We start from the raw sequence: 26,397 nt of genomic DNA on the forward strand, positions 1-26,397 counted from the left end.
ACTAAATAGTAGGGAAGTATTCGAGTTCGAACGCCGTGCAAGTATGCAATTCTTTAATAATAATAATTGTCATTTTTGGCTGAACTATTCCTTTAATTATGATTAAGCTGCTTGGCTAGCCTAGCATAAACCTGCATCGTAATGTACTTGTCTGAAGTGCATCTGTTTGTGTCTCCGCAGACATGCAGATCTGTGAACAGCATTGACCGGCGCTCTCTGGAGAAACATGGAGTCTTGTGCCGAGTCTCAGGGTGATCCTGAGAGAGCTCAGGTGAGTGTGCATATAATGATGTGAATATAATGAGCCATTAGAGCTCACGCGAGCATGTGTCGGCCTTCACAGTGACAAGAACAAAGCTAATACTGCTGTCGCCAAACACTTTAAAATCACCACACTTTCTCTCCCATTAGCGACTACAAAAGACTGAAATACTCCTCAGCTGTCAGTGTTTGAGAGCGAGCCTGTGAATAATGAATAGTACAAATAACTAATGCATGCTGGGATACTTCTTACTGCCTCAAAATAATAGATTTAATAACCCTGTTTTTTTGGGGGTTTTTTTGCATTGTGAGATTAAAGGATTAGTTCACCCCAAAATGAAAATTTCCTAATAATTTACTCACCCCAATGCCATCTAAAATATCCATGTCTTTCTTTCCTCAGTGGGAGAGAAATTATGTTTTTTGAGGAAAACATTTCTAGATTTTTCTTCTAACAATGGACTTCATTGGTTACCATAGTTTTTAAGTCCAAATCAATGCCGTTTCAAAAGTCTTTGAAGTGTTTAAACGGGCTGTACGCGATCACAGCTGAAGAAGAGGTTGTTATCTAGTGAAACGATAGGTCATTTAAAAAAAAATATATATAATTTATAGACTTTTTACCTTCAATAGTTCAGATTGAGCTGATCAACACACGGACAGGGAACTACGTCATCACGTTGAAAGGTCACGCCGGCGCCGGCAGAAGTACCGCCCCACTGTTTACAATGCGACCGTACGTAGGAGGATAGTTCAAATAGTATTGTTTGCTAATATATATATAGTAATAGTATTCAGTGAATATGAATATGAATAGTATATGAATGACATTCTGATGAATATGAATAGTAGTTCAAATAGTATTGCCGGCGCCGGCGTGACCTTTCAACGTGATGACGTAGTTCCCTGTCCGTGTGTTGATCAGCTCAATCCGAACTATTGAAGGTAAAAAGTCTATAAATTATATATATATTTTTTTAAATGACCTATCGTTTCACTAGATAACAACCTCTTCTTCAGCTGTGATCGCGTACAGCCCGTTTAAACACTTCAAAGACTTTTGAAACGGCATTGATTTGGACTTAAAAACGATGGTAACCAATGAAGTCCATTGTTAGAAGAAAAATCCAGAAATGTTTTCCTCGAAAAACATAATTTCTCTCCCACTGAGGAAAGAAAGACATGGATATCTTGGATGGCATTGGGGTGAGTAAATTATTAGGAAATTTCCATTTTGGGGTGAACTAATCCTTTAATCTCATGATGATTAAGACATTTTAAGCACTTTTTTCGTATTCCTGAATTATTTGTCTTTACCTATAATGATTATATTGCAATTTTATATATATAATATTTTTTTTTATATATATATATATCTGTTTATTATTTTATTTATTTATTAATATTTCAATTAAGAGAAGCATTTTATGGTAGAATTTGTTGCAATGCCTTTAATGCATGCTAATTAATTTTCAAAGATTGTTTCAGTTTCAGTACTAAAACTACTGTTAAAGGAATGAGAAACACTTTAGATAAAAGATCAAATCTAAAATGCCTGTCATACATTTTTTTTTGGCATTGCGATAAAAATAAAGTCACAATGCATGTGTCAAAAAAAAAAACAAGTGCTATTGAGACTATTGAGCATTTGTGTTTGTATTGCGATTCTGTCTGTTTTGCTAGTGTACAAACTACCAGTGAATCGTTTCACACACAAGCCTCAGGTGTTACCCAGCATGCACCTGTGAGCCACATACACAGAAGCGTTTTCTGTCACTTTCATTAACCTAAATAAATGTCTGTTGAGGAGGAGATGTTGTTACTTTATTCATGAGCCATTAAAGCCGTTTACAGGAACAAGAGCTGTGAGGGGTTTGTTTGTTTATTGTTAATTTCAGTTAAGTGTGGTTTATAATCCTCCGGCTCTATTTGTTTCACACGTGTCAGAAGATACATAAAGGTTTAGTGTCCACTTTGAGATCAGATCTTCAGCTCTCTGAAGCGGCAGAGAAGGAAGTCACTGTGTGCCAGACAATTTGGGCTTTTAGTTCCCTGTAAATGGGTTGTAATTGCACCATTGCACACCATTCATTCATTCATTCATTCACAGAAGCATCAGCATCGGGGTATTAGCTAATTAATTACAGTGTGTTGGCTTCTGAAGTGTCTCAACAACCCCTCATACATCTGGACAAAGAATACACTGGTTTTGGTTTATCTCACGAAAAATATGTATTATTAATAATAATATTAGTCATATAAATTAATAATCTGTGTAGTACAAAGAAAAAAATGAAAATGAAATCTGAATGAAATGACATGCATCATATTTCTACTGTAATAAAAATATATATATTTTCTGTCCTGATACATTTAAAAAATAATGAAATGTTGCATAAATAAAAATAAAAACTTTAAATTGTACCTTTCTTTTAATATAATATAATATTGCAGTAATGATACATTTTTACACATTATGGTAATTCGAATTTGGGGTGTAAATAATGTATTTAATAATAATAATATAATAAAGGAACAATGCAAAAACGCTAATGATCCTAGAAATAGGATTAATTTTCTTTTAGATTTTAGAGTATAATTTCAACAAAACAAAAATTACTTTTTTATTTTAGTATTTTATTCTGAGAATGTATTTTTTTTTTACATATTCAGTTTTATTGTCATTCCAGTCCTCGATTCTCTTCTTTGCTGTTAATGGGCACACAATGATTGATCAGCCATGACGCCTAAATTGGTTTGAAAATAAGAATCGACTGGCGTTATTACTCCAATGCTTTGAGTTATGTAAAATTACAGCTACTTTATGACATCTGCTGGAAAAACCAGTAAACCTTGACCCGAGAGCCAGACCTTATTTGCAGGATCGTTTGTCATACTTTCGGTCTGAGTGCTATCCCAAGATGCACTGGAGCTCAGTTTGTGTTTGAGACTGCTTCCTATATTCACAACCTGAAGTGAAGTGTATGGAAGCTTGTTTCCGCCACAGAATAAAACATTTAAAAAGATAATTGCGACTTTTTATCTCACAATTCTGACTTTATTTCTCAGAATTGGACTTTATATCTCACAATTCTGACTTGATATCACGAATTGCATGATATAAAGTCAGAATTGTGAGATATAGTCAGAATTGTGAGATATAAAGTCAGAATTGCATGATATAAAGTCAGAATTGTGAGATATAAAGTCAGAATTATTTATTTTATTTTTTTCCTCAGAATAGTTTATATCTCACAATTCTGACTTTATAACACGCAATTGCGACTTTATATCATGCAATTCTGACTTTATATCTCCCAATTGCGACTTTATTTCTCAGAATTGCGACTTTATATCTCGCAATTGCGACTATTTTTCAGAATTGTGACTTTATTTCTCAGAATTGCGACTATTTCTCAGAATTGCGACTTTATTTCTCAGAATTGCGACTATTTCTCAGAATTGCGACTTTATTTCTCGCAATTGCGACTTTATTTCTCAGAATTGCGACTTTATATCTCAGAATTGCGACTTTATATCTCGCAATTGCGACTTTATTTCTCAGAATTGCGACTATATATCTCGCAATTGCGACTTTATATCTCGCAATTGCGACTTTATATCTCATAGTTGCGAATTTATTTCTCAGAATTGCGACTTTATTTATCACAATTCTGACTTCATATCTCGCAATTGTGAGAAAAAAAGTCAGAATTGTGAGATAAAAATATTTATTTATTATTCAGTGGCGGAAACAAGCTTCCATAGAAGTGAGACTGTGACTGTATGAACATTCACTTCTTTACCTCCAAAAATATTCAGTTTTTTTTTATTTAATTAACATTTTATGTATGTTTGTTGCCATTCAAAAGTATGTGAAACACAATCAAACAGTTGAAATACTTTTAATGAAGTTTGAACTGTCTAATAGTCATCATAGCTTCATCAGAGTGACCCCGTGACCTCGTCTGATGTGTTTATATATGCGCACTGATAAGGAAACGCAGGATGACGCTGGTGATCATTTTACATCAGATGGAGGAAGACAACAACTCTGTGTTTGGCAGGAAACCTCTGCCACTGGTTTCCTGTCTTCGGCAGATGAGCGTCTCGTATCTGAGAGTAGATGTCAGCCGTATGAGGCCACGAACGGGATGTTTCGACTAAATACAGATGCACAAACACCAGTGGAGATGTCTGATTTAGACAGCAGTGTCTGAGAAAATAAGATATTTGCTCATCATGACTCTTTGACTCATGTTTATGTAAATTAATTTGTTTGTATTTGCATATTGTGAGTAATTACTTCTACTGAAGTTCAGAACATCATCTATATTTTGCTCTGACACTTCCGCTATTTATAGTTTGTCAATATCGTCATATTATTTTTCTAATGAGCCTCTATTTTTACTGATTATTATATAAAGTGACGCCATAGTCTTTAATCACATTGTGAAGTGACTTGAGTTTTTATAATCTGTATTTTCTGTAATGGCCTCATGAAGCGTTTTATAGCTCGTTTTAAAATGGATGAATGAATGAAATATGAATTATTAATAGTCAGATCATGGAAAATGAGTCATGATGGGTTGGTGCAATTATCCACATGTCAACTTATGCATATTCAGGGTGGTTTATAAATATAAGCTTTTTGGGAAAGTTTGAATGAATGCCGTCTAAGAGAACGTGGTCGACGAGAACATGATAAAATAAGTTGTTTTAGGTGAACTTTGTGTGTCTGTGTGGCAGAACGTAAACAGCACTGTCATAAATAAACCATTCAGACACTATACCGTTCTCAAGTTTTGGATCTTCCCTTTATGTTTTTGAAAGAAGTCTCTTATTCTCACCAAAGCTGCATTTATTTGATTAAAAAATTAAAAAACAGTAAAATGTAATTTATTCCTGTGATGAAAAGCTGAGTTTTCAGCATCATTACTCCAGTCTTCAGTGTCACATGATCCTTCAGAAATCATTCTGATATGATGATTAGTTATGCTGCTTCATATCTTTGTGGAAACCTTGAAACATGATTTGATTTGATTATTTTTTTTTTTATTAATAGGAAGTTCAAAAGAAAAGTATTTATTTGAAATGGAAATACTTTGTAACATAAAAAAATGCCTTAACTATCACTTTTAATCATGTTAATGCATCCCTGCTGAATTGAAGTATTAACTTACTGACCTTACAGAAATTATTAGTTAATAATGTTTTTTGCTTTTCTATAAATGCCAGTTTTATTCAGTTTGTTTGGGGTTTTACAGACAATTTCGTAAAGTAACTAATAATTAATTAAATCATAATAAAAATAAAACGCTTCCTAAAAAGAAAACTTTTTTTTTCATGTCATGTAAACATCAGTGTGTGTGTGTGTGTGTGTGTGTGTGTGTGTGTGTGTGTGTGTGTGTGTGTGTGTGTGTGTGTGTGTGTGTGTGTGTGTGTGTGTGTGTGTGTGTGTGTGTGTGTGTGTGTTTGTGTGTGTGTGTGTTAAGTTTTCGTTGTGTCCAGTTCACTGACTGTCCAGTCGTGAGAAACACTGAGCAAACAGACGATCATTTAATGATCAACAGAGGGAAGAGAAACAGGGAGGAGCAGCGTCTGAGATGAAGGAGTGTGTGGGAAAGAGTAGATCAGTGCAGCTCGAGAGCGAGAACAGAGCGAGTGTGTTGTCCGGCACGCACAGTGTGTGTGTTTGTATGATCTCTGTGTCTGCGCAGACGGCTCTGGCTTGCTAACGGTAGGATAGGGCTCCGTTTCTCTCTGTTACTCTCATGATACATCCAGACGGATGATGATGATGGATCGCTGGGTGTGTAGGCGGCGTTCTGTGTTGATCCTGAGTCTTGCACTGATGTATGAGTGTGTGATGAGTATGATGTGTGCTCTTGAATGATCTTGTGTGATTTTGTTGGGCTTTAGACGTGCACATGGGAGTGTTGTGTGATTCATATTTTTGTTCTTTCTGAACAGTTACTGCTCATCTGTGGGCTCTGGTAATGTTGCAACTTTAGATGCTGGAGTAACAGCATTTGCATTGTGTGTGTGTGTGTGTGTGTGTGTGTGTGTGTGTGTGTGTGTGTGTGTGTGTGTGTGTGTGTGTGTGTGTGTGTTGTGAATTCTGGACACGAGACAGCTGCTGGGTAATCTGTGCGAGTGGTTTGTCTGCGGATGGTTGGCCAAAGCATGACCGTACTGTTCAGAAAGCAGGCCTCTGGGAATGTGTGTGTCTGTGTCCGTATCAGGACATCATCTATATGGAAAGTCCCGTCTCATGCGTGACCCGAGTCTCACAGCCTGTGTGTTAATAAAACTATAGAAAACTAGATTTGTACATTTTCTGAAGAAAATGTTTTTCGAAATGGTGTTTGACATGATGGCCAAAAAATATATGAAAATTCTGATTCACTACAATCTAACATATAATTTGTTCCCCTTTTTAACAAGTTATTTGATTAAATATAATTCTCAAACGTATAAAAAAAAGTTTAGTAAATATATTTAACAAAACATTGAATTCTTAAATCTTAATATGTATAATAATATTATATCTTTATAATTCTATTTAAAATATGTATATATTCTCATATATAAAACAATGACATTCAGTTATCAAATATTCAAATATATATTTGAGAATTCAGACTATTTTATGCATTATTTTTAGAAAGGATTTATATATTTTTTTTTTTTTTTTTTTTTTTTATAAATTAAATACATACACATGTTTCTAAATGTTTTATTCTTTACTAGATATTATCCATTATTTCATTTATTTGAGAGTTTTTGTCATTTAAAAAAAAATCATAAGCATGTGAACAATGTTTCTAGAGCGCTCTCACTCTCAGGTCATTTTAAATGCAAAACGAGATTTGTTTATTTTCCATCAGTATTTGTCCTCCTGTTTGTTTTTATTGCCAGTAAAACTACACCTTTCTTCCATTCCTCTTTTCTTGGCATCTCATCGTTTGGCATCTTCTTGCGGTTGTCAGCTGAACCTCATCCACGTCAGCTGCGTGTGATGTTAAACGTCTGTCATTAGCAAGTGTTTGCTGACTCCTCTCCCACCAGCTGACAGACAGCATTAGCCGATCAGATGCGTTCGCCTTCCCAGACTTCATTGACATCTTCCCTCCCCTGAAGTAGATGGAAAGTGCTTTAGTGACATTACCACACTGCTGTATCTCCGCAATGTTCTGTCAAACAGAACACAATTTAAAGGAGATTTGGAGCTAAAAATTGTCCCACCATCTGAAATGGGCCATCGGTCAATATTAAGGCTGACTGGAGATCAGCGAGAACACGGCAGAGGTAATAGGATCCATCCCTGGACCAAAACAACAGGGATCCCGACCCATTACCAGCCAATGAGAAGCGCTTGAAAGCATCCCGGTGATAGATTGATACGGTATACACCAGTCTGTGTTTTCTTTCTCTTTTAGCATTCTTGTTACCAAAAACGCTTATTTGCTTACAGTACAGGCCAAAAGTTTGGACACATTACTATTGTTAATGTTTTTGAAAGAAGCTTTTTCTGCTCATCAAGCCTGCATTTATTTGATCAAAAAAAATAAAAAAAATAATGTATATTATGATATATTATTACAATTTAAAATAATTGGTTTTCAATTTATTATACTTTAAATTATCATTTATTTCTGTGATGCAAAGCTGAATTTTCAGGATCATTACTCCAGTCTATCACATGATCCTTTAGAAATCATTCTAATATGATGATTCATTATCAAAGTTGGAAACAGTTCTGCTGCTTAATATTTTTTCATAACCTGTGATACTTTTTTAGGATACTTTGATGAATAAAAAGTAAAAAAAAAGAAAAAGAAGCAAATGTTTTAAAAATAGAAATCTTTTGTAACAACAATATACACTACTGGTCAGTAATTTGGGGTCAGTATTTTTTTTCTTTCTTTTTTTGAAATAAATCAATACTTTTATTCAGCAAGGATGTGTTAAATTGATAAAAAGTGATAGTAAAAAAGATTTATATTATTAGAAAATATTTTTTTATTTTGAATAAATGCAGTTCTTTTTAACCTTTTATTCATCAAATATATTTGGCAGCAGAACTGTGTCCAACACTCATAATAAATCAGAATATTAGAATGATTTCTAAAGGATCATGTGATAGACTGGAGTAATGATCCTGAAAATTCAGCTTTGCATCACAGAAATATAATAAATTGAAAACCAATTATTTTAAATTGTAATAATATATCACAATATTACATTTTTTTTCTGTATTTTTGATCAAATAAATGCAGGCTTGATGAGCAGAAGAAACTTCTTTCAAAAACATTAAAAATAGTAATGTGTCCAAACTTTTGGCCTGTACTGTATGCAATAGAAGAGTTTTTGACTGTAAAAGAGTCTAAACATAAACACCAAATAAATATTTTCAGCATTTATATAATGCTGTCAATGGCTGTATAGTCAATAATTGTAGTGCATCCCTCAGTTTGTTTACACGATTACTGGATTATTACTTATCTAACGAACAGGAAATGCATTTATAAGCAAGCAAGCAGGAGCATGAATAAAGATCAGCAGCTCATGAATATTAATGAAGTGAAATACATTACCATTCGACCAAGTTGTGTAACATTGAAAGGCAGGTTTCAACAAAACTGAGTTTTAGCTATTATCGCATACCACTTACGCCCATTTAACCAAGGCTCCTGCCTGGCTATATAAATATAATTTTACACATTGTTTGATTATGTTTTTCCTTGCACAACAACCCAAAAATGTAATCTCTTAAAATATAATAATCATTCAGAAAGTTGGATCAACAGAAACAGTGGAGAATATACAGAAAGATGGACTAAAAATGTTCTGGCAGCAAAAGTTAGCACGTTAAAAACAGCTAAATGTAAGAAGAACTTCAAGACCAAACCAAATATGCGACTCCTTTTAAACCAATAGGCTTTGATTGCGTGTCAGTCCCGTAAACAATGAGTATAATCCCCTGTATCTAGAATTCAATTTATGTCTGATTTCTGTGCAGTTTTTGCCCTGTCGCAATCATTTTGCTTTTAAGATTGAGTCTAGTTACAAGTTATTCCTTAAAGCTATTTTTGAATGCACGTCTCATGCTAACAGCCTAATTATCCATGACTTTCAAAAGACCAAAAAGAATGTGCAATACATATATTAAAATCATCTAGTCGGTGGTTTGCCTGAACGGCTGAAAAGAGTTTTGCACATTCCTAAAAGCTTTTGTTGAGTGCTTTAAAAGTGCTTTATTTCTCTGTAATTGTGCCCTCAGGACCGACTATGCCGCCTCCGGATGAGTGACGACTCTTTCTAGGTGTTTCAGAAATCTTCTGCTCTGGCTGTCGATGCTTCTGTGGGGTTTTGCTTGTTGTTTTTTCAGTGACTTGGTTGTTAAGGTCACGCCAGTGCTGATCCAGCAGGAATCACGTATCGGCCCGTCGACTGTGACTTCTGCTGAAATCCACGTGTGTTTGTGCATGCGAGCGGACGTCGAATGCTCTTGAGTGTTTCACATTAATCTCCCTGTGGATTTGCTGGAAAACACCCGAATGCTGAGGGTTTAAAACATCAGCTGTCGTCTTTGTTTTCGCAGGCCGTTTGACTCATCCAGACGATGCTTAAACAGTCGTTTACGGGACTGTAAATCAAGGTGGTTTCACAAAATGTTGGCAGCTGGGGTATGAAACATAGTTAAACTTTAAACAAGACCGCTGAGCCGAGTGTCGAAAGCACCTTTAGATTAATCAGTGAGAAAATGTGCATCTGGGAAATATTCTTTCTTAGTCCAGTCACATGATGCACCTTGAATTACAAAATACTCCTCTGACTGTATTTAGTTAAATAACATTCATTAAGCGCGTTTACATGCACGTTCTGCATGTATGTGGTCGTGGTCGTGTAAAAAAATTTCTTTATCAGAGTAAGGTCATCATAAATGGCTTAAAGGGGACCATTTATGCACTTTTACATCAGTCTTGATTTTGTTTTTGGGCTCTGCTGGAATAGGTTTTCATGCTTTAAAGTAAAATTGTTGCAGCTCGTCTCTTCCCAGTCTGTCAGTAACGCTCTGTTTAGTTCCTGTCTCTATGAAGCCCCTCCTTCTGAAAAGTACAATGTGCTCTGATTGGTCGGCTGGATCAGTGTGTTGTGATTGGTCAAGTGCTTCAAGCGTGTTTGGGAAATGTCCCGCCTCTTACCATAACCGCCAGTTTAAAAGGTTAGTTCACTTTCAAAAACATTTTTGCTGATAATTTACTAATATAATATCCGTGTCTTTCTTTCTTCAGTCGAAAAGAAATTGAGGTTTTTGAGGAAAACTTTCCAGCATTTTTCTACACAGAATGGACTTCAATGGCAACCAACTATTCCAATGTTCAAAGAAGGTTCAAATGTCCGTCTCAATGCAGCTTTAAAGTCTCGACACGATCCCAGTCCACAAATAAGGGTCTTATCTAGCGAAACGATTGGTAATTTTCTAAAAAAAACAATTATACACTTTTTAACCACAAATTCCAGTCTTGTACCATCTCTGAGATGCGCCAAGTATTACGTCATCGCGTTGGAAAGGTCACGAAAAATAAATAATAAATTAAAACAAAGATGTCGGATGATTTTGAAGTTGGAGGAGAAAATGAGATGGAGTTTTTCGCCCTTCCCAACCTTTTTGAACCGGAGTACATAGACAAATAACTTAGATAGATGACGTGACGCGTGACCTTTCCAACGTGATGACGCAATGCGTGGCGCATCTCAGAGATGGTACACAACAAGCATTTGTGGTTAAAAAGCTTAAATATATATATATATATATATATATTTTTTTTTTAAATCATCGTTCCGCTGGATAAGACCCTTATTTCTGGACTGGGATCATGTAGAGACTTTGAAGCTGCATTGAGACGGACATTTTAACCTTCTTTGAACATTGGTATAGTTGGTTGCCATTGAAGTCCATTATATGGAGAAAAATCCTGGAATGTTTTCCTCAAAAACCTTAATTTCTTTTTGACTAATGAAAGAAAGACACAGATATTTTGGTTGACATCGGGGTGAGTAAATTATCTGCAATTTTTTTTTTTTTTAAGTGAACTAATCCTTTAACAAACTACTAACTAACTCAACCAGAATTCTGTTGGTTTATTGAAGTGCGCATGTGTGATACGTTACAGAAAACCAACCTTGCTGGTAATTTAAGTGCATCTAGACAGAGCGAGCGTTTGTGGAACTGGAGGAGGAGATATATCGCAAACTCCGACTCTTTCTTGACCCAAGCAATTATAGAAATATAAAATATAATATAAATATGTTCTCATCTCGTGCAACTTGAAGTGCAGTCAAAATACTGCTTATTTATTGAACATCACATCTCACATAACTAATGAAATACTCATGAGTCTGATACAAGAATGATGACTATTTGACGTCAGTATATATATCTAAATATAATTTATATATATATATATATATATATAAAGTATAGTAAACGTGGTTTACTTGCGTTGCCAGGTTATAGGTTTGTATGTAAACAGGTTAATCCAATTAGCTGATTTTTAGGAGTTATCAGGGTATCTGTGTGTGTGTGTGTGTGTGTGTGTGTGTGTGTGTGTGTGTGTGTGTGTGTGTGTGTGTGTGTGTGTGTGTGTTTAGGTCATTCATTTTGCCCACTATGTGAGTATATTGACTTTGAATGAGTCAAAGCTTGAGGAAGCTCAGAAGAAACCCGCTGATGCACGGATTGATTGGATCGATGTGCTGGATGCTATTTGGAGGATCATTTTCACCATGTTTGGGCCTTGCATGTTCGTTGTATATCTTGCCTAATTTGATCATATGTTCAGCTCTGTTTGACCATATGTAAATTCATTTAGCAGTATTATGTTGATTTTTCCTCTCATATTTAGTGCTGAAGAGGGAGTAAACAGACTCCATGTGGTGCTGGTGATGAGCAATTGCATTGATTCATTCCTCCAGACAGAATCGAGTGTCATTACCATAATTTTGCATCAGACCGGCACCACAGGAGAACTAAATATGAGTCCGGAGAAACCTTGAGAACGTCAGCATTACATCAGCATTTAGTTCGTTCTGCAATCTGAGAATGTACCGACTGACTTCTTTGTGAGTCTGAATACATACACTCTCATTCAAAAAAATTATTGTGGTCGTTTTCATTTTTTTAATATATATTTAAAGTCTCTTATGCTCACCAAGGCTGCATCTATTTATTAAAAAAATATAAACAGTAATTTTGTAAAATATAATTTTTTTTAAATGACAGTTTTCTATTTGAATACATTGTAAAATGTGATTTATTCCTGTGATCAAAGCTGAATTTTCAGCATCATTACTCCAGTCTTCAGTGTCACATGATCCTTCAGAAATCATTTTAATATGATGATTTGCTGCTCAAGAAACATTTATTATTATTATCAGTGTTGAAAACAGTCGTGCTGCTTCATATTTGTGTGAAAACCATGATACATTTTTCATCAGGATATGAATAATTTTTTTTAAAACGGCATTTATTTGAAATCAAAAGCTTTTGTAAAATGATAGTTAATGTTATAGTTTACATCTTTTCAACAGTTTAATGCATCCTTGGTAAATTAAAGTATTAATTTCTGTAAAAACAAAATAATTGCACTCTGCAATTTGTAATAAAAGTTTGACGCCTAAATAAATGTTCAGTGTTTTTTAAAAGTCGGTGTAAAATGATGTATGCTCACATGAGAGGAAGACTCCAGTCATAAAAGACTTTAAAAAACGCTTCATTCACATGGTAATGAGCCGACGTCATGGGGGGCGACGTCACATGACCAGCTGAATAATACTTGCACTCTCTTGCTAACCGTCTTATTATCAGACACTTTTGCGCACTGAATAAATTAAAGAGGGCTGGCTTTGAATCGTGGCATTGATGGCCGAAACGCTTTTGCTTGATGCATGTGGCAAGTTCAAGATGACTGCCAAATCAGAGTGCACCTTTTAATATTCTAACATGTGACCCTGGACCACAAAACCAGTCACATAGGTCACAATTTTGAAATTGAGATTTATACATCATATGACAGCTGAATAGATAAGCTTTCCATTTGATGTATGGTTTGTTAGGATAGGACAATATTTGGACGAGATACAACTATTTGAACATCTGGAATCTGAAGGTGCAAAAAAATCGAAACATTGAGAAAATGGCCTTTAAAGTTGTTCGTTTATGTTCGTGATTGTGCCTCATTCACTCACAAAAATAAAAGTTTTATATATTTACGGTAGGAAATTTACAAAACATCTTCATGGATCATAATCTTGACTTAATATCCTAATGATTTTTGGCATAAAAGAAAAATCGATAATTTTGACCCATACAATGTATTGTTGGCTATTGCCACAGATATTCCCGTGCGACTCGTGACTGGTTTTGTGGTCCAGGGTGAAATCTTAACAAATTCTTAAGGAGAAATGTCCCATCACTCTGTTGTCTAGAAGATAGCCTAATGAAAGTAAGCCATGGTTTGGTTAAGTGGCTCAGATGATCACTACAGTTGTATGGGAACTTTTGAGGCCTTCAGAATCATCAGGAAGTTGTTGCTCAACTTACGGTTTTATCACCGAGGGCGTCAGGAAACAGAATAGACGAGCATGGGCAGTAACATCAACACAGATGCTGGACGCTTCTTGCAGGAGGAAGCGGAGCCGACATCGAGTTGTTTAAGGATTATCGAACAGATGCTTTTCCGGCTGTGCAATGAAAACATGCCGTTGTTCATGATAGAAATATGTTTTGATAAGAACGGCTTCAGTCGCTCTCATTGGCTGAGCTGGAGAATGGGATACTACTAGTAGTGCAGTATGTGCATTGTATATTATAGCGTTCATGTCTTCTCTTTACATTAAATAGCCAGATGACCTTCTGCAGTGTTGTTTTGGTATTATTACATACTATTATAGTATTTATTAATATTTTGAATTGGTTTTATATATTCAGTTTAGTAAGTGTTTTTTTTATTTTTTTTATTTTTATTTAGCTTTAACTTAACTAAAATAATTATTTCAGTTTTAGTAATTTTATTACTTCAACTTCGACTTATTTATTCCGTTTATTCTGGTTATTGTTATTTATTTATTTATTTATTTATTCAAAGTGAAAGAGGCTTTTTTTTTTGGATTGATTCTGTGTTTTATATCCTTAATCCCAGTAATGCTGAAACGGCTTTGATACTGTCATAAGTGGTCAAACATCATAAATCCTTGAGCTTTTCAATCCGCTCTAACTGTTATTAAATTATATTTGTACAGAGCTAAAATATTGTAACAGATTAGGTAGGCTGGTTTATCGTTAATTCAGACAGACGGACATGATTAGACTAGTTAGTTAAATGCCAAATATGTTCTTTTTGATTATGCAAGCTAATGAACAGCAGTCCTCACGATCTGAGGTGTCACTCGTGCTCATGATGAGGGCATTAACATGAACACGTTCTGTAGGTTTAATTCAATTACACCCATCCACCCATCCTCTGACATCTTTATTACTCAAACGATAACTTACATGACCTCAAACCGGCTTCATTTGCCAATTACTGTCACAAGTGAGTTTGTCGTGCTGTGATTGACAGATGTGCCGACCAATTAGAATCCCAGAGTTATAATCTGTGCTAATCCACATTGTCCGGAGTGTGTGTGTGTGTGTGTGTTGCTTAGTGTCTGTTCAGTTTGATTTTGTTGCCAGTGTCTTATGTGTCATTGTGTTTGTCATTTTTAACTAATGCTGCTTTTCTTTTTTCCCCTGTTTGTCTTTTTTTGTCCTTTTTTCCCATGCCGTCTGTCTGTCTGCTGCCAACGTGTCACAACGCACAAAATCTCACCAACACCAAAACCAACACTGCCTGGCGGACCCTTGATGTGTGTGTGTGTGTGTGTGTGTGTGTGTGTGTGTGTGTGTGTGTGTGTCTGTGTGTTCAGCATCATGCAGAGAGCAGAGAGAACCCTGTCACCACAGGTAAGAAGCTGACATTCACCTGTGTGTCATCTGTTGTGTGTGTGTGTGTGTGTGTGTGTGTGTGTGTGTGTCATCTGTTGTGTGTGTGTGTGTGTGTGTGTGTGTGTGTGTGTGTGTGTGTGTGTGTGTGTGTGTGTGTGTGTGTGTGTCATCTGTTGTGTGTGTGTGTGTGTGTGTGTGTGTGTGTGTGTGTGTGTGTGTGTGTGTGTGTGTGTGTGTGTGTGTGTGTGTGTGTGTGTGTGTGTGTGTGTGGTGTTCAGGTAAACCCTACATTATGGGGATAATATGTCCCCACAATATCTGAAATCCTAATGGGGACATTTTTTGGTCCTCATGAGTAAAACAGCTTATAAATCATGCAAAACTATGTTTATTGAAAATGTGTGTGTGTGTGTGTTATATGTTCTTACATGGCTGTTTGGTTAATTGGCTCATTAGTAATTAGTTTCACAGTTTCAGTGATGATGGTAAAATATTCAGATTTCATCTCAAACAAGCATCTCTAATGAATGATTAGCATAAAAATGATTCAGCTTCTCTTTTACTTTTTTAAATCACATTAAGTAGTGTGTGTGTGTGTGTGTGTGTGTGTGTGTGTGTGTGTGTGTGTGTGTGTGTGTGTGTGTGTGTGTGTGTGTGTGTGTGTGTGTGTGTGTGTGTGTGTGTGTGTGTGTGTGTGTGTGTGTGCTATGTACGTATTCACAAGAAGCTTGTGTTATTTCCCCTTACACATTTTCCACTGCGTCATTAGGTCATTCTTATGCAGATTTTGACGTGCATTTCATTTTTTCAGCTGAAGACGTGCACAAACACAATCATTACTGATTTACGGCAATCTTGTTGCAGTGAGAAAATTAATAATAGTATTGCAGATAAGAGTTTCAGCACAATGCCATGTAATAATTTTGCCTGTTTTGATTCTGTGCGTTGGCCACTAGAGGGAGCGCTGTACAACAAAATCTGCATCTCGGAGTCAGACGGACAGCAAAAAAATATGGCTTTTTGGTGTATGCAACTCAAAGCTATTTAATTTCTTTTGTCATTTGAAATCAAAAGAATCACAGTGTTAAAATCCATTTAAGGTGCCCTAAGAATTGGGTATAAAAAAATAACTCCTAGATTTCACAATACTTCCCCAATTAAGTTTCAAAACATTTTGTACTAGTTTTCTGAAATGCAAATGCAGCATTATCTAATTAAATATGCACTCATTTGCATACATTTCCAGAACAGAAAGCTAAACATTGGATGAAGCCAGGATTTATTTGATTGATATATTGAGTTTAAAGTTGATCTCTTTTCATCACTCCATACATTTGAACGATTTATTTCTGCGAACTCCATGAACTGCTAACGTTAGCTTGTGCTCCATCGTCCTAACTAATCTTGTTTGGTGACTTTAACATCCACATCGACACTCCCTGTTCTAACAGTACTCGTTTAAATACTGTTTTGGACCGCTTTGCTCTCTGTAATTACAACGTTATGGTTTCTGTGTGTATTCGACTGTTTGCATTATGCGTTATGCAACTGCAATCGCTCATGTCTTGGACTTGGCAAATGTCTACAGTCCATCTAACTGATTATGTTTGAAGTGACTCTCTGTTATTGTGAAGCGTCCTTGAGCTTGGGAAAGGCGCTATACAAATTAAACACATTATTATTATTATTATTATTATTTTAAATGAAATCTTCAGACATCAAATAGATAGTGTATTAAACACTCAAATGTTTTTTGGTAACACTTTACAATATGGTTCATTAGTTAACATGAACTAAGAATGAACAATACTTCTGCAGCATTTATTAATCTTAGTTAATATTAATTTCAACATTTACTAATACATTATTAAAATCAAAGGTTGTATTTGTTAACATTAGCTAATGCACTGTGAACTAACATGAACAAGCAATAAAGCTGTATTTTTAGTAACTAACATTAACAAAGATGAACTAATACAGTAACAAATGTATCAATCATTGTTACTTCATGTTAGTTAATGTTAACTAATTAACCTAATTGTAAAGTGTTTTCATTGTGTCTTTTCAGTAGACATAAACATGTAATGAAAAGCCAAATACCCCAAAATTTCAAAATTGACCAGTGCATTAAAAAAATGGGTTACCCTTTATTTTAAGGTGTCATTGTTACAATGTAATTATATATTCAAGTACTGAGTAATAATAATTAACAACATGTACTTACTATAAGGTTAGTGTAGGATTAGGATTTGGTTGAGGGTTAGTTGCATGTAATTATGCATAATTTACTGTTACTACAATGGTAAGTAGATGTAACATATGTAACAAGGACACTGTAAAATAAAGTGTTACCAAAAAAAATGTTTTTGCCTGTAGAGTATTGCCTTAAAACCAGATTTTACCCGAACAATCCTAAAAAAAAACTGTGTGTAGTGTGAAAAACAGCCACTGATTCAGCGTTCAGTTGTTTTATAAATGCATCTTTTCTCCGTTATTTTTCCACAGCTGCCTTAATGCCCGGTGATGATGCGGCGCTTCTGACCCCGGGAAGGATGAGTCAGCGTGGGAAGGAGGCGGGGCTTCACACGCCCAGTAAAGACCTGCTCACAAGCCCCTCCCTCAGCCCGGGCGTCAGCTACACCCATGGTAAGAGGACACACACACCACCACGGCTGCGGACACACGGGTTTCCCCCAGAAGTCTCTAGGGGCTCTGAAGGCTCTGTGGCTGAAACGTTTTTAAAGGTCGCATCTGCATGAGAGTGGAAATCTGATCCCAGACCAGTTCAGTTTACAGGTTACATTTCCCTGGTTACATCAGCTGTAAAGTGGTTTTGAGAGGTAAAAAAATCACTTTATTGGCATTACACCATGAACACATGAAGTGTACAGGTGGTGCAATCTCCACAGCATGATGGTATGGATAACAAGTATAGGATATATGCACAATAGACACGTGTACAGTGGCAAACAATGTATACAATACAATATTACACTATACACAGAGCACGAGGACATCTAGTTAATCGTTACAGTACAAAATATTCATTACATTATTCTAAAAGGTTTTGAAAACAACAGTAGATCATGCATAACGGGACCAGAAGCACCAGAAGCAAAGTCACATCTGATTTTAGTCTTGACTTTAACACTTTGTTGACTTTTCCAGAGCAGTTTTCCCCTGTCTAGTGTTGGTTTTCACCACTAGATGCTGCTGAAGTGTCATGAACCAGACCAGGACACACATGTGCAGCCTTTTATTGTTTAGTTTCTAATTAACACAGTTCCTAAAGTCATGTAAATCAAATCAAGCAATCAAGTTTAATAGTTGAAAAATGTCACAGAAATGTTCTGTTGTGAATCTTTCTGGTTACACTTTACACTATTTTATTAGCAAGATACTCTTTGAGCACTTCCTTCATTGACTGCAGTTTGAATGAGGAAAGCAATATATTTGTCATAGTATCCTTTCAGTTGTTATGGGGATTAGTAAACCAACATTATTATATAAAATGTTAATTGCTGAATAATAATAGCCATTACAAACTTTGTATTTAATATTTATTATTAAATAGGTTGTAAGTAGTATTTTGGATACCTTATATCTGTAATTTGAGTTTAAAAAAACTATATTTTAGCGCAAGCAAGCCATTATAGTGGAATCCTGTTTTCTTCTGTTAGTCTTTTAAAGGGGTGGTTGATTATGATTTCACTTTTCTAACTTTAGTTAGTGTGTAATGTTGCTGTTTGAGCATAAACAACATCTGCAAAGTTACAACGCTCAAAGTTCAAAGCAAAGGGAGATATTTGCTTTTAAAGAAATTGCTTTTTAAGGACTACAACAAACGGCTGGTAGAGACTACACCACATTCCTCCCGGGTTAGTGACATCACCAACCCTAAAATTTACATAAAACCCGCCCCCGGGAACACGATTTATAGATTATCTTGACAGAATATGCTAATCAATGACCAGAAGATAGTTAACTACACATAAACTACATAAATGCATCAACTAACCATTCAGAAATGTTCTGTTGCTTCTACATGTTGTCACTTCTTCTTGAGTCTCTCCATCATTGTCCGACTCCGGTTTGAACATAAAAGGCTAAAAGTTTTTGAAATTCCCAGTTCATGTGTGTGTGAGGTAAAAGGACACAAGCTCTTGAAGCTCCGCCCCCTGTGCCGGGAGCAGCAGCCCATTTGCATTTAAAGGGACAGACACAAAACGGTGTGACAATTTTAACATGCTATATAAAAATATCTGTGTGGTATTTTGAGCTAAAACTTCACATACACACTCTGGGAACATCAGAGACTTATTTTACATCTTGTAAAAAGGGCATTATACCACCCCTTTAATAAGAATCGTATAAGAAGGTCATGCTCTTCTCTTCTAGGGCTTTGTTAATGTTCCCATACTTAAAGTGTCCACAGTCCACAGTGCTGCACTTTATATGTACCATTTTGTTTTATTAGTATATTTTAATTGATCTATTTATCCTTTTTTAGGGTTTGAGAGATAATAAAGGTATTGTTTGATAAGAGCGATCTCTGATTGTAGTCCTTGTAAACCAAAAAAGTAGAGCAAAAAGGTGCTAGACCTTGACAGTCCTGTGCGGTCAATGTTCACGCTCACTGTGATGGTATATGGAGTGTCCATGTGATCGCCATAATCCCTGTGTCATTTACAGCCACACACACACACTCCAGTCTCACATCTGTACACCGCAGTTATTAATGTTTTCAGAGGATTTGGCTTTTATAATGATGATTTTAATCTGATTAAATGCACTGGGTTCCTGTTTGTAGAGTGTGTTGTGTGTTCCCTGATTCAAGCGTCGCATTTGGAGCGTCATATGTGTGGCGTGACAGTTGTTTTTCATGGTTCCGGAAGGCTTGACGCTGACACACACACACCATCACATCTGCACAAAACCTTTCAGTGCCTTCGAAACCCTCTCGCATCATGTCAGGTCTCCATAGCAACAGTAATTGCACCTCGCCATTCTTTTGAAAGCCCATTCAACCTCCTGTATATTCTCGGATGAATCGCAGCAGTTTGGGAGTGTTCTGATGATTACAGATGTATAATAGAAAGTTTCATTGTGAGTTCACCTTGCAGATGTGGGCCACGTTTCACTCAATTATTCAGTGCCGTTCTCAGCAGCAACCCGACACGAGACGCAGCTTTCTCCCGGTGAGAACGCACCCGGAATAGCATCAGTACGCCAACTGAGATGCGCACAAATCCTCTTTACTGGCCTTCTTGCTCTGTTTGAGACAAGAGCATGTGTGCTTGGCCTGGATTTATTGGATTACAGCCCGTCAGTAAATGAGGTTAATATGCACACACAGAACGCAGCTCAGCCAATCAGACGTTGCTTTTCCTAGATGTTCCGTCACTGTGGCCAATCAGACGCAGGGTAATTTGCATATGGGAGGTCAGGCGTGAGCATGCTTTTCTCATTTCGTCTACTGTCTGGGAATATTATGGCAGGTCTGTGGACCAATCAATGTTTGATCGTCAATGGAGAGGGTTGGACGTAAAACTTTTTTGTATGAATGACTTGTATATTAATCTTCCTGCACACAAGGCAAGTACTTAACTAGTGCTAGTACTCTAATGCTTAGTTAGAGTATGCTTCGTATAATTATTTCATGTTGTTTGTTTGTATAGTTATAGCCTCCTTTGCCTGCAGTGGTACCTGGTGAGAACAGAATTCAAGTTTTAGTAAATCTACTCATTAAAATGTCATAAAGTGATTTTATGGTGGAGTATTTCACCTTGAAGATGACAGATGAGATTGGTTTCTTGAGGATATTAGTTGTCTGGGTGGTTTGTTTAGTAGAATTAAATGTTGTCTGACTCATAACGCTTATTTGTTAGGCTGGTAATCCAGGCTCATAGCCGGATTGCATAAGGCTTCCAGTGGCTTCCAATGCAGAAGACTTTAGCACCATTAGTGCATCGACCAGGTCTCAAACACATGCTGTCGGAAAGCATCATATTTGTTGCTTTTTCTTATTTCATCACTCATGTGGAGTCGTATATTTGAGCTATATTCCACCAGCGTCATGAGGTGCATCCTGGGATGCTTTTTAAACAATACTGACGTTAAAATATGCTGGGCACTTGTTGGCTGGTATTTTAGTTTTTTTAATTTACAATTTATATCTTCTCTATTTTTTTGTTAGGGATGCGATGCACAATACATCTACTCTAGTGGTTATCGGCTAATTGTAGTGTTTTTCAATGTATATCGGTCAATATAGCATATATCAGCTGATATTAGATAACTGAGCTTGCTTTTTCTCCGTATTTATACAGTACAGGCCAGAAGTTTGGACACATTACTATTTTTAATGTTTTTGAAAGAAGTTTCTTCTGCTCATCAAGCCTGCATTTATTTGATCAAAAATACAGAAAAAAACAGTAATATTGTGACATATTATTACAATTTAAAATAATTGGTTTTCAATTTATTATACTTTAAATTATCATTTATTTCTGTGATGCAAAGATGAATTTTCAGGATCATTACTCCAGTCTATCACATGATCCTTTAGAAATCATTCTAATATGATGATTCATTGTCAAAGTTGGAAACAGTTCTGCTGCTTAATATTTTTTCATAACCTGTGATACTTTTTTAGGATACTTTGATGAATAAAAAGAAGAAAAAAAAATTTTTTTTTACAAATAGAAATCTTTTGTAACAACAATATTCACTACTGGTCAGTAATTTGGGGTCAGTAATTTTGTTTCTTTCTTTTTTTGAAGTAAATCAATACTTTTATTCAGCAAGGATGTGTTAAATTGATAAAAAGTGATAGTAAAGAAGATTTATATTATTAGAAAATATTTTTTTATTTTGAATAAATGCAGTTCTTTTTAACCTTTTATTCATCAAATATATTAGGCAGCCGAACTGTGTCCAACACTCATAATAAATCAGAATATTAGAATGATTTCTAAAGGATCATGTGATAGACTGGATGTCACATGTGACACTGAAGACTGGAGTAATGATCCTGAAAATTGAGCTTTGCATCACAGAAATTAATTATTTTTTAAAGTATATTCAAATAGAAAACTATTATTTTAAGTTGTAATAATATTTCACAATATTACAGTTTTTTTCTGTATTTTTGATCAAATAAATGCAGGCTTGATGAGCAGAAGAAACTTCTTTCAAAAACATTAAAAATAGTAATGTTTCCAAACTTTTGGCCTGTACTGTACATTTAGATTACTTTGCTGTCATCTAAGGATCGCGTAAACTATAGTCAACCACTCGTTACAGCCACAAGCACAGTTATACGGTTCCCTGAATCGTCTTTGTGAATAGTACAGTGGTCTGAATCATTAACCGCTCGGCTGCTGCTGACACTAATACGCTAGTTCAGTTTAACCTGCGGAGTTACTCATTAGTTGAGTGGGAAAGAGTTCAAACCGTAACTGTTTTTCTTGCGGAGATCAGTTTCGCATGAGGAATTCCCACACCTGCTCAGGTTACTACAAAAACTCTCTCACACACACTGACTGTTGCAGATAACACACACTACTGAGAAAATGAATCGAGCTCAATGAACGTAGCACAAAATAAGATACAAAGGGTTTAAGAATTAAAGGGACAGACTGCACTTGAGTACAAATCAGGTGGCTTTTTATGGAAAAGATTAACATGGTGTTGACCTCCTCGGGTGTTTTTCCACATAGTTTACTATATGTGTGTGTGGGTCAGATGGTCTGACTTCCCCCTCCACCGTGGATAAACAGATCCTCGTCCTCAGAGGAATTCCTCCAGATCTATGACTGCCGTCATCAGCGCACAGCTTACGGCTCAGAGCTAAAGTGGGCATGTTTTCACCAATCTTCGGCTAAAGGAACATCGCCTGCCGTGTTTGATTGTGCTCGCTAGCTTTACGGATTACCAGCAGAGATACCTGCTGAAGTTAGCCGTTGACTCGCCTGCCATATCACGTAATTCAGAGACACAATCAGCCCGTAAAGACTCTCCTGATGGGCTCAAGACCAAATGGCTAGAGTGTAGTAGAGTGTAGCCAAATTCCTGAATCCGATGGATGGATGGATCTGTAGATATATAGATGGATATATAGATCTGTAGATACATGGATGGAAAGATGGATAGACAGATTGATAGATAGGTCTGATACATAGACAAATAGATGGATGGATAGATAGATGGTTAGATAGATCTGTAGAGACATGGATGGATGGATGAATGGATTGAGTGATGGATGGATAGACAGATTGATTGATAGATTTGTAGATACATAGACAGATAGATGGATAAATAGATCTGTAGATACATGGATGGATGAATGGATTAATGGATGGATCTGTAGATACATGGATGGATAGATAGACAGATGGATAGATAGATCTGTAGAGATATGGATGGATGGATGAATGGATTGATGGATGGATAGACAGATTGTTTGATAGATCTGTAGATACATAGACAGATAGATGGATAGATAGACAGATGGATAGATAGATCTGTAGAGACATGGATAGATGGATGGATTAATGGATGGATGGATAGACAGATTGATTGATAGATCTGTAGATACATAGACAGACAGATAGATGGATAGATAGATCTGTAGAAACATGGATGGATGGATGGATGGATAGATAGACAGATGGATAGATAGATCTGTAGAAACATGGATGAATGGATGGATGGATAGATAGACAGATGGATAGATAGATCTGTAGAGAGATGGATGGATGGATGAATGGATTGATGGATGGATAGACATATTGTTTAATAGATCTGTAGATACATAGACAGATAGATGGATAGATAGATCTGTAGATACATGGATGGATGAATGGATGGATGGATTGACAGACTGATAAATAGTTCTGATACATAGACAGAGATATGGATAGATAGACAGATGGATAGATAGATCTGTAGAGACATGGATAGATGGATGGATTAATGGATGGATAGACAGATTGATTGATAGATCTGTAGATACATAGACAGATAGATGGATAGATAGATCTGTAGAAACATGGATGGATGGATGGATAGACAGATTGATAGATGGATGGATAGATAGACAGACAGGTCGGTAAATAGACTGGTTGGTCAGTAGAGAGAGAGAGAGAAAGAGAGAGAGAGAGGTCTTGGGTTGTTAAATGCCGCTCAAATGAAGCATAACTTCCATTCAGCACAAGATAATGAGCAATAGGCTTTGAATTATACATCCACCAGAGCATCTTAATTAGTTATGTTAATCAGGGCATCATTCACAGCCATCCTGCTGTCTCATCCGTTTGGTGCTCCTGGTTCTTTTTGGTGAGACTGTTGCCTAGCAACTTCAGAGTGACATCAGCAAGACTCTGGGAGGAATGCTCTGATTGGTTAAGATGCCCAGTGTGAATTATGATTGGAAAGGAAAAAAAGTGTTTAAAAGCCTCTTGAACTGCTTTATCCTTTACTCTGATTCATCTGGAGCTCCTCTCCAGTCCACTGACCAGAAACACTGTACGCTGTACTGAGCTTTAGAGCTTCACAGTCTGAGACCAACTCAAACTCCTGTTCGCAAACAGCTTCTAAATTGACTTGAAGAAAATCACTCCCCCCCCCCCCATTTGGATCCGAGTAGGGCTGCACGATATTGAAGAAAAAATGCGATATGCGATAACTTATTAAATAATGCGATATTCGATATGCGATAATGCTTAAAGTGTGTCAAATAACCTAAATTATCTTAAAATTATATAACCTACATACGTGTTTCACATTCTTTTTGTGGCAAGAAAACATCCCTACAACTTCTGAAAGTCAACATCAGTGTTTTACTGTAGCAGAAGAAGTGTTATTTTAACATCAGTGTAAACCAAAGGGTTTAGGGGTTCAGGAAGGCCTACATTAGGATTGTTTAGTTTCTGTTGTTAAATAAAACACTGCTTAGTTTTCACTGTATGAATTAAATGGATACTGATTCTTATTAAAGCTACAAAAGTTATTTAGACAAGAGCAGTGAGATATTTTCTCTTTGTATGTTGTTCATGACCCCAGTTATTGCAAGCCGTTGCGATATGCATATCGCGATATATACATTTGCGATATTTCGATAATTTTTATATATTGTGCAGCCCTGGATCCGAGTGTGACTAGGATTGTTTAGCACAGCTTGTTAGTGCTGTTTTCGTCATAGTTAGGTTCAGGGATTCAAACTAATTCCCCGTACTTAGGCATCTTTGACTGGCTTATGTAGATTTTATGCATATGTATATTTAATTAGTGGTGCTTGCTCATGTAGAGCTTAGGTTAGTGATTTGAAAAATACGAGCTTTAAGTATTAAATTTCACCATGTAATGTTTCTTATTGTCCGTTACTGTCCGTAATGATGCTAGATTGGAAAAGTTAGCATTGTAACCTAAGTTTGAGACTATGGTAAGTTTGATTTGGCTCTGTAACATTGTTTTAGTACAGTATAAACCTGCTTTAGTACCGTATAAAACCTTTGAGTTATATGAAAGGCTCGTGAGAGATGGATGTATATGTGGCTGTATCTTCGCCGAATGAGATTTGACAGTTCATAGTGTGATTGATTCTGTTTTCACCGGCACTGAGAAGGAGAAGGAGGCGTGAATGTGTTTTAGATGTTCAGCTACAGCATCCTTCATTAAACATTCTCTAATACAGGATCTCTGGAAGAGAGACAAGGAAAGAGAAAATCCGATCTGAGTCACCGTCACAAAAATATAGAAACATGCAATGATTCAGTCATTGAGTGAATCTGACAAAAGGCTTATTAATATGTTTTAAGAACAAGTCATATTTCTAATTATAATTTGCATACATGTATATATACTGTATGTGCTTTTGCATTTCACATTATTTTCATGACATTTAGCTTAAGCACATCAAGCACAATTTTAATTTTCATAATGTGTACAAATCTCTTTCTTAATACTATAATGGGAAATATATTATGTAAATGGAAAGTATTTATGAGAGTTTTATAGTATTGTCATCTCATTTATGCTGATTTAAATAAAACATCACGGTGTAATTTGAGAATACTGAGAATGAAAAAAAATAAAGGTTAATTTTGCCGAAAGAATGCAGGAAAAGATCAGTGTTTTTT

At 36.0% G+C, this 26,397-nt stretch overlaps 1 protein-coding gene across 5 annotated transcripts in view; it reads left to right on the plus strand.

Annotated features, from left to right (window-relative positions):
* Positions 1-26,397, plus strand: part of osbpl8 (oxysterol binding protein-like 8) — a 77,405-nt gene that overhangs the window by 23,219 nt on the left and 27,789 nt on the right. For 2 of the 5 annotated variants that reach the window (XM_082168346.1, XM_082168347.1), the window contains exons 2-4: positions 181-271; positions 15,238-15,274; positions 17,762-17,902. In XM_082168346.1, the coding sequence (XP_082024472.1) occupies positions 227-271; positions 15,238-15,274; positions 17,762-17,902 (223 nt within the window). In that variant the 5' untranslated portion in view covers positions 181-226. Of the gene's footprint in view, positions 1-180; positions 272-5,732; positions 6,002-15,237; positions 15,275-17,761; positions 17,903-26,397 lie in introns of those variants that run through there. The other 3 variants (XM_082168351.1, XM_082168350.1, XM_082168349.1) reach the window with 3 other exon arrangements.

This window comes from Leuciscus leuciscus (genome assembly GCF_965113295.1).
Source record: "Leuciscus leuciscus genome assembly, chromosome: 4".
In the NCBI taxonomy this organism is placed as follows: domain Eukaryota; kingdom Metazoa; phylum Chordata; class Actinopteri; order Cypriniformes; family Leuciscidae; genus Leuciscus; species Leuciscus leuciscus.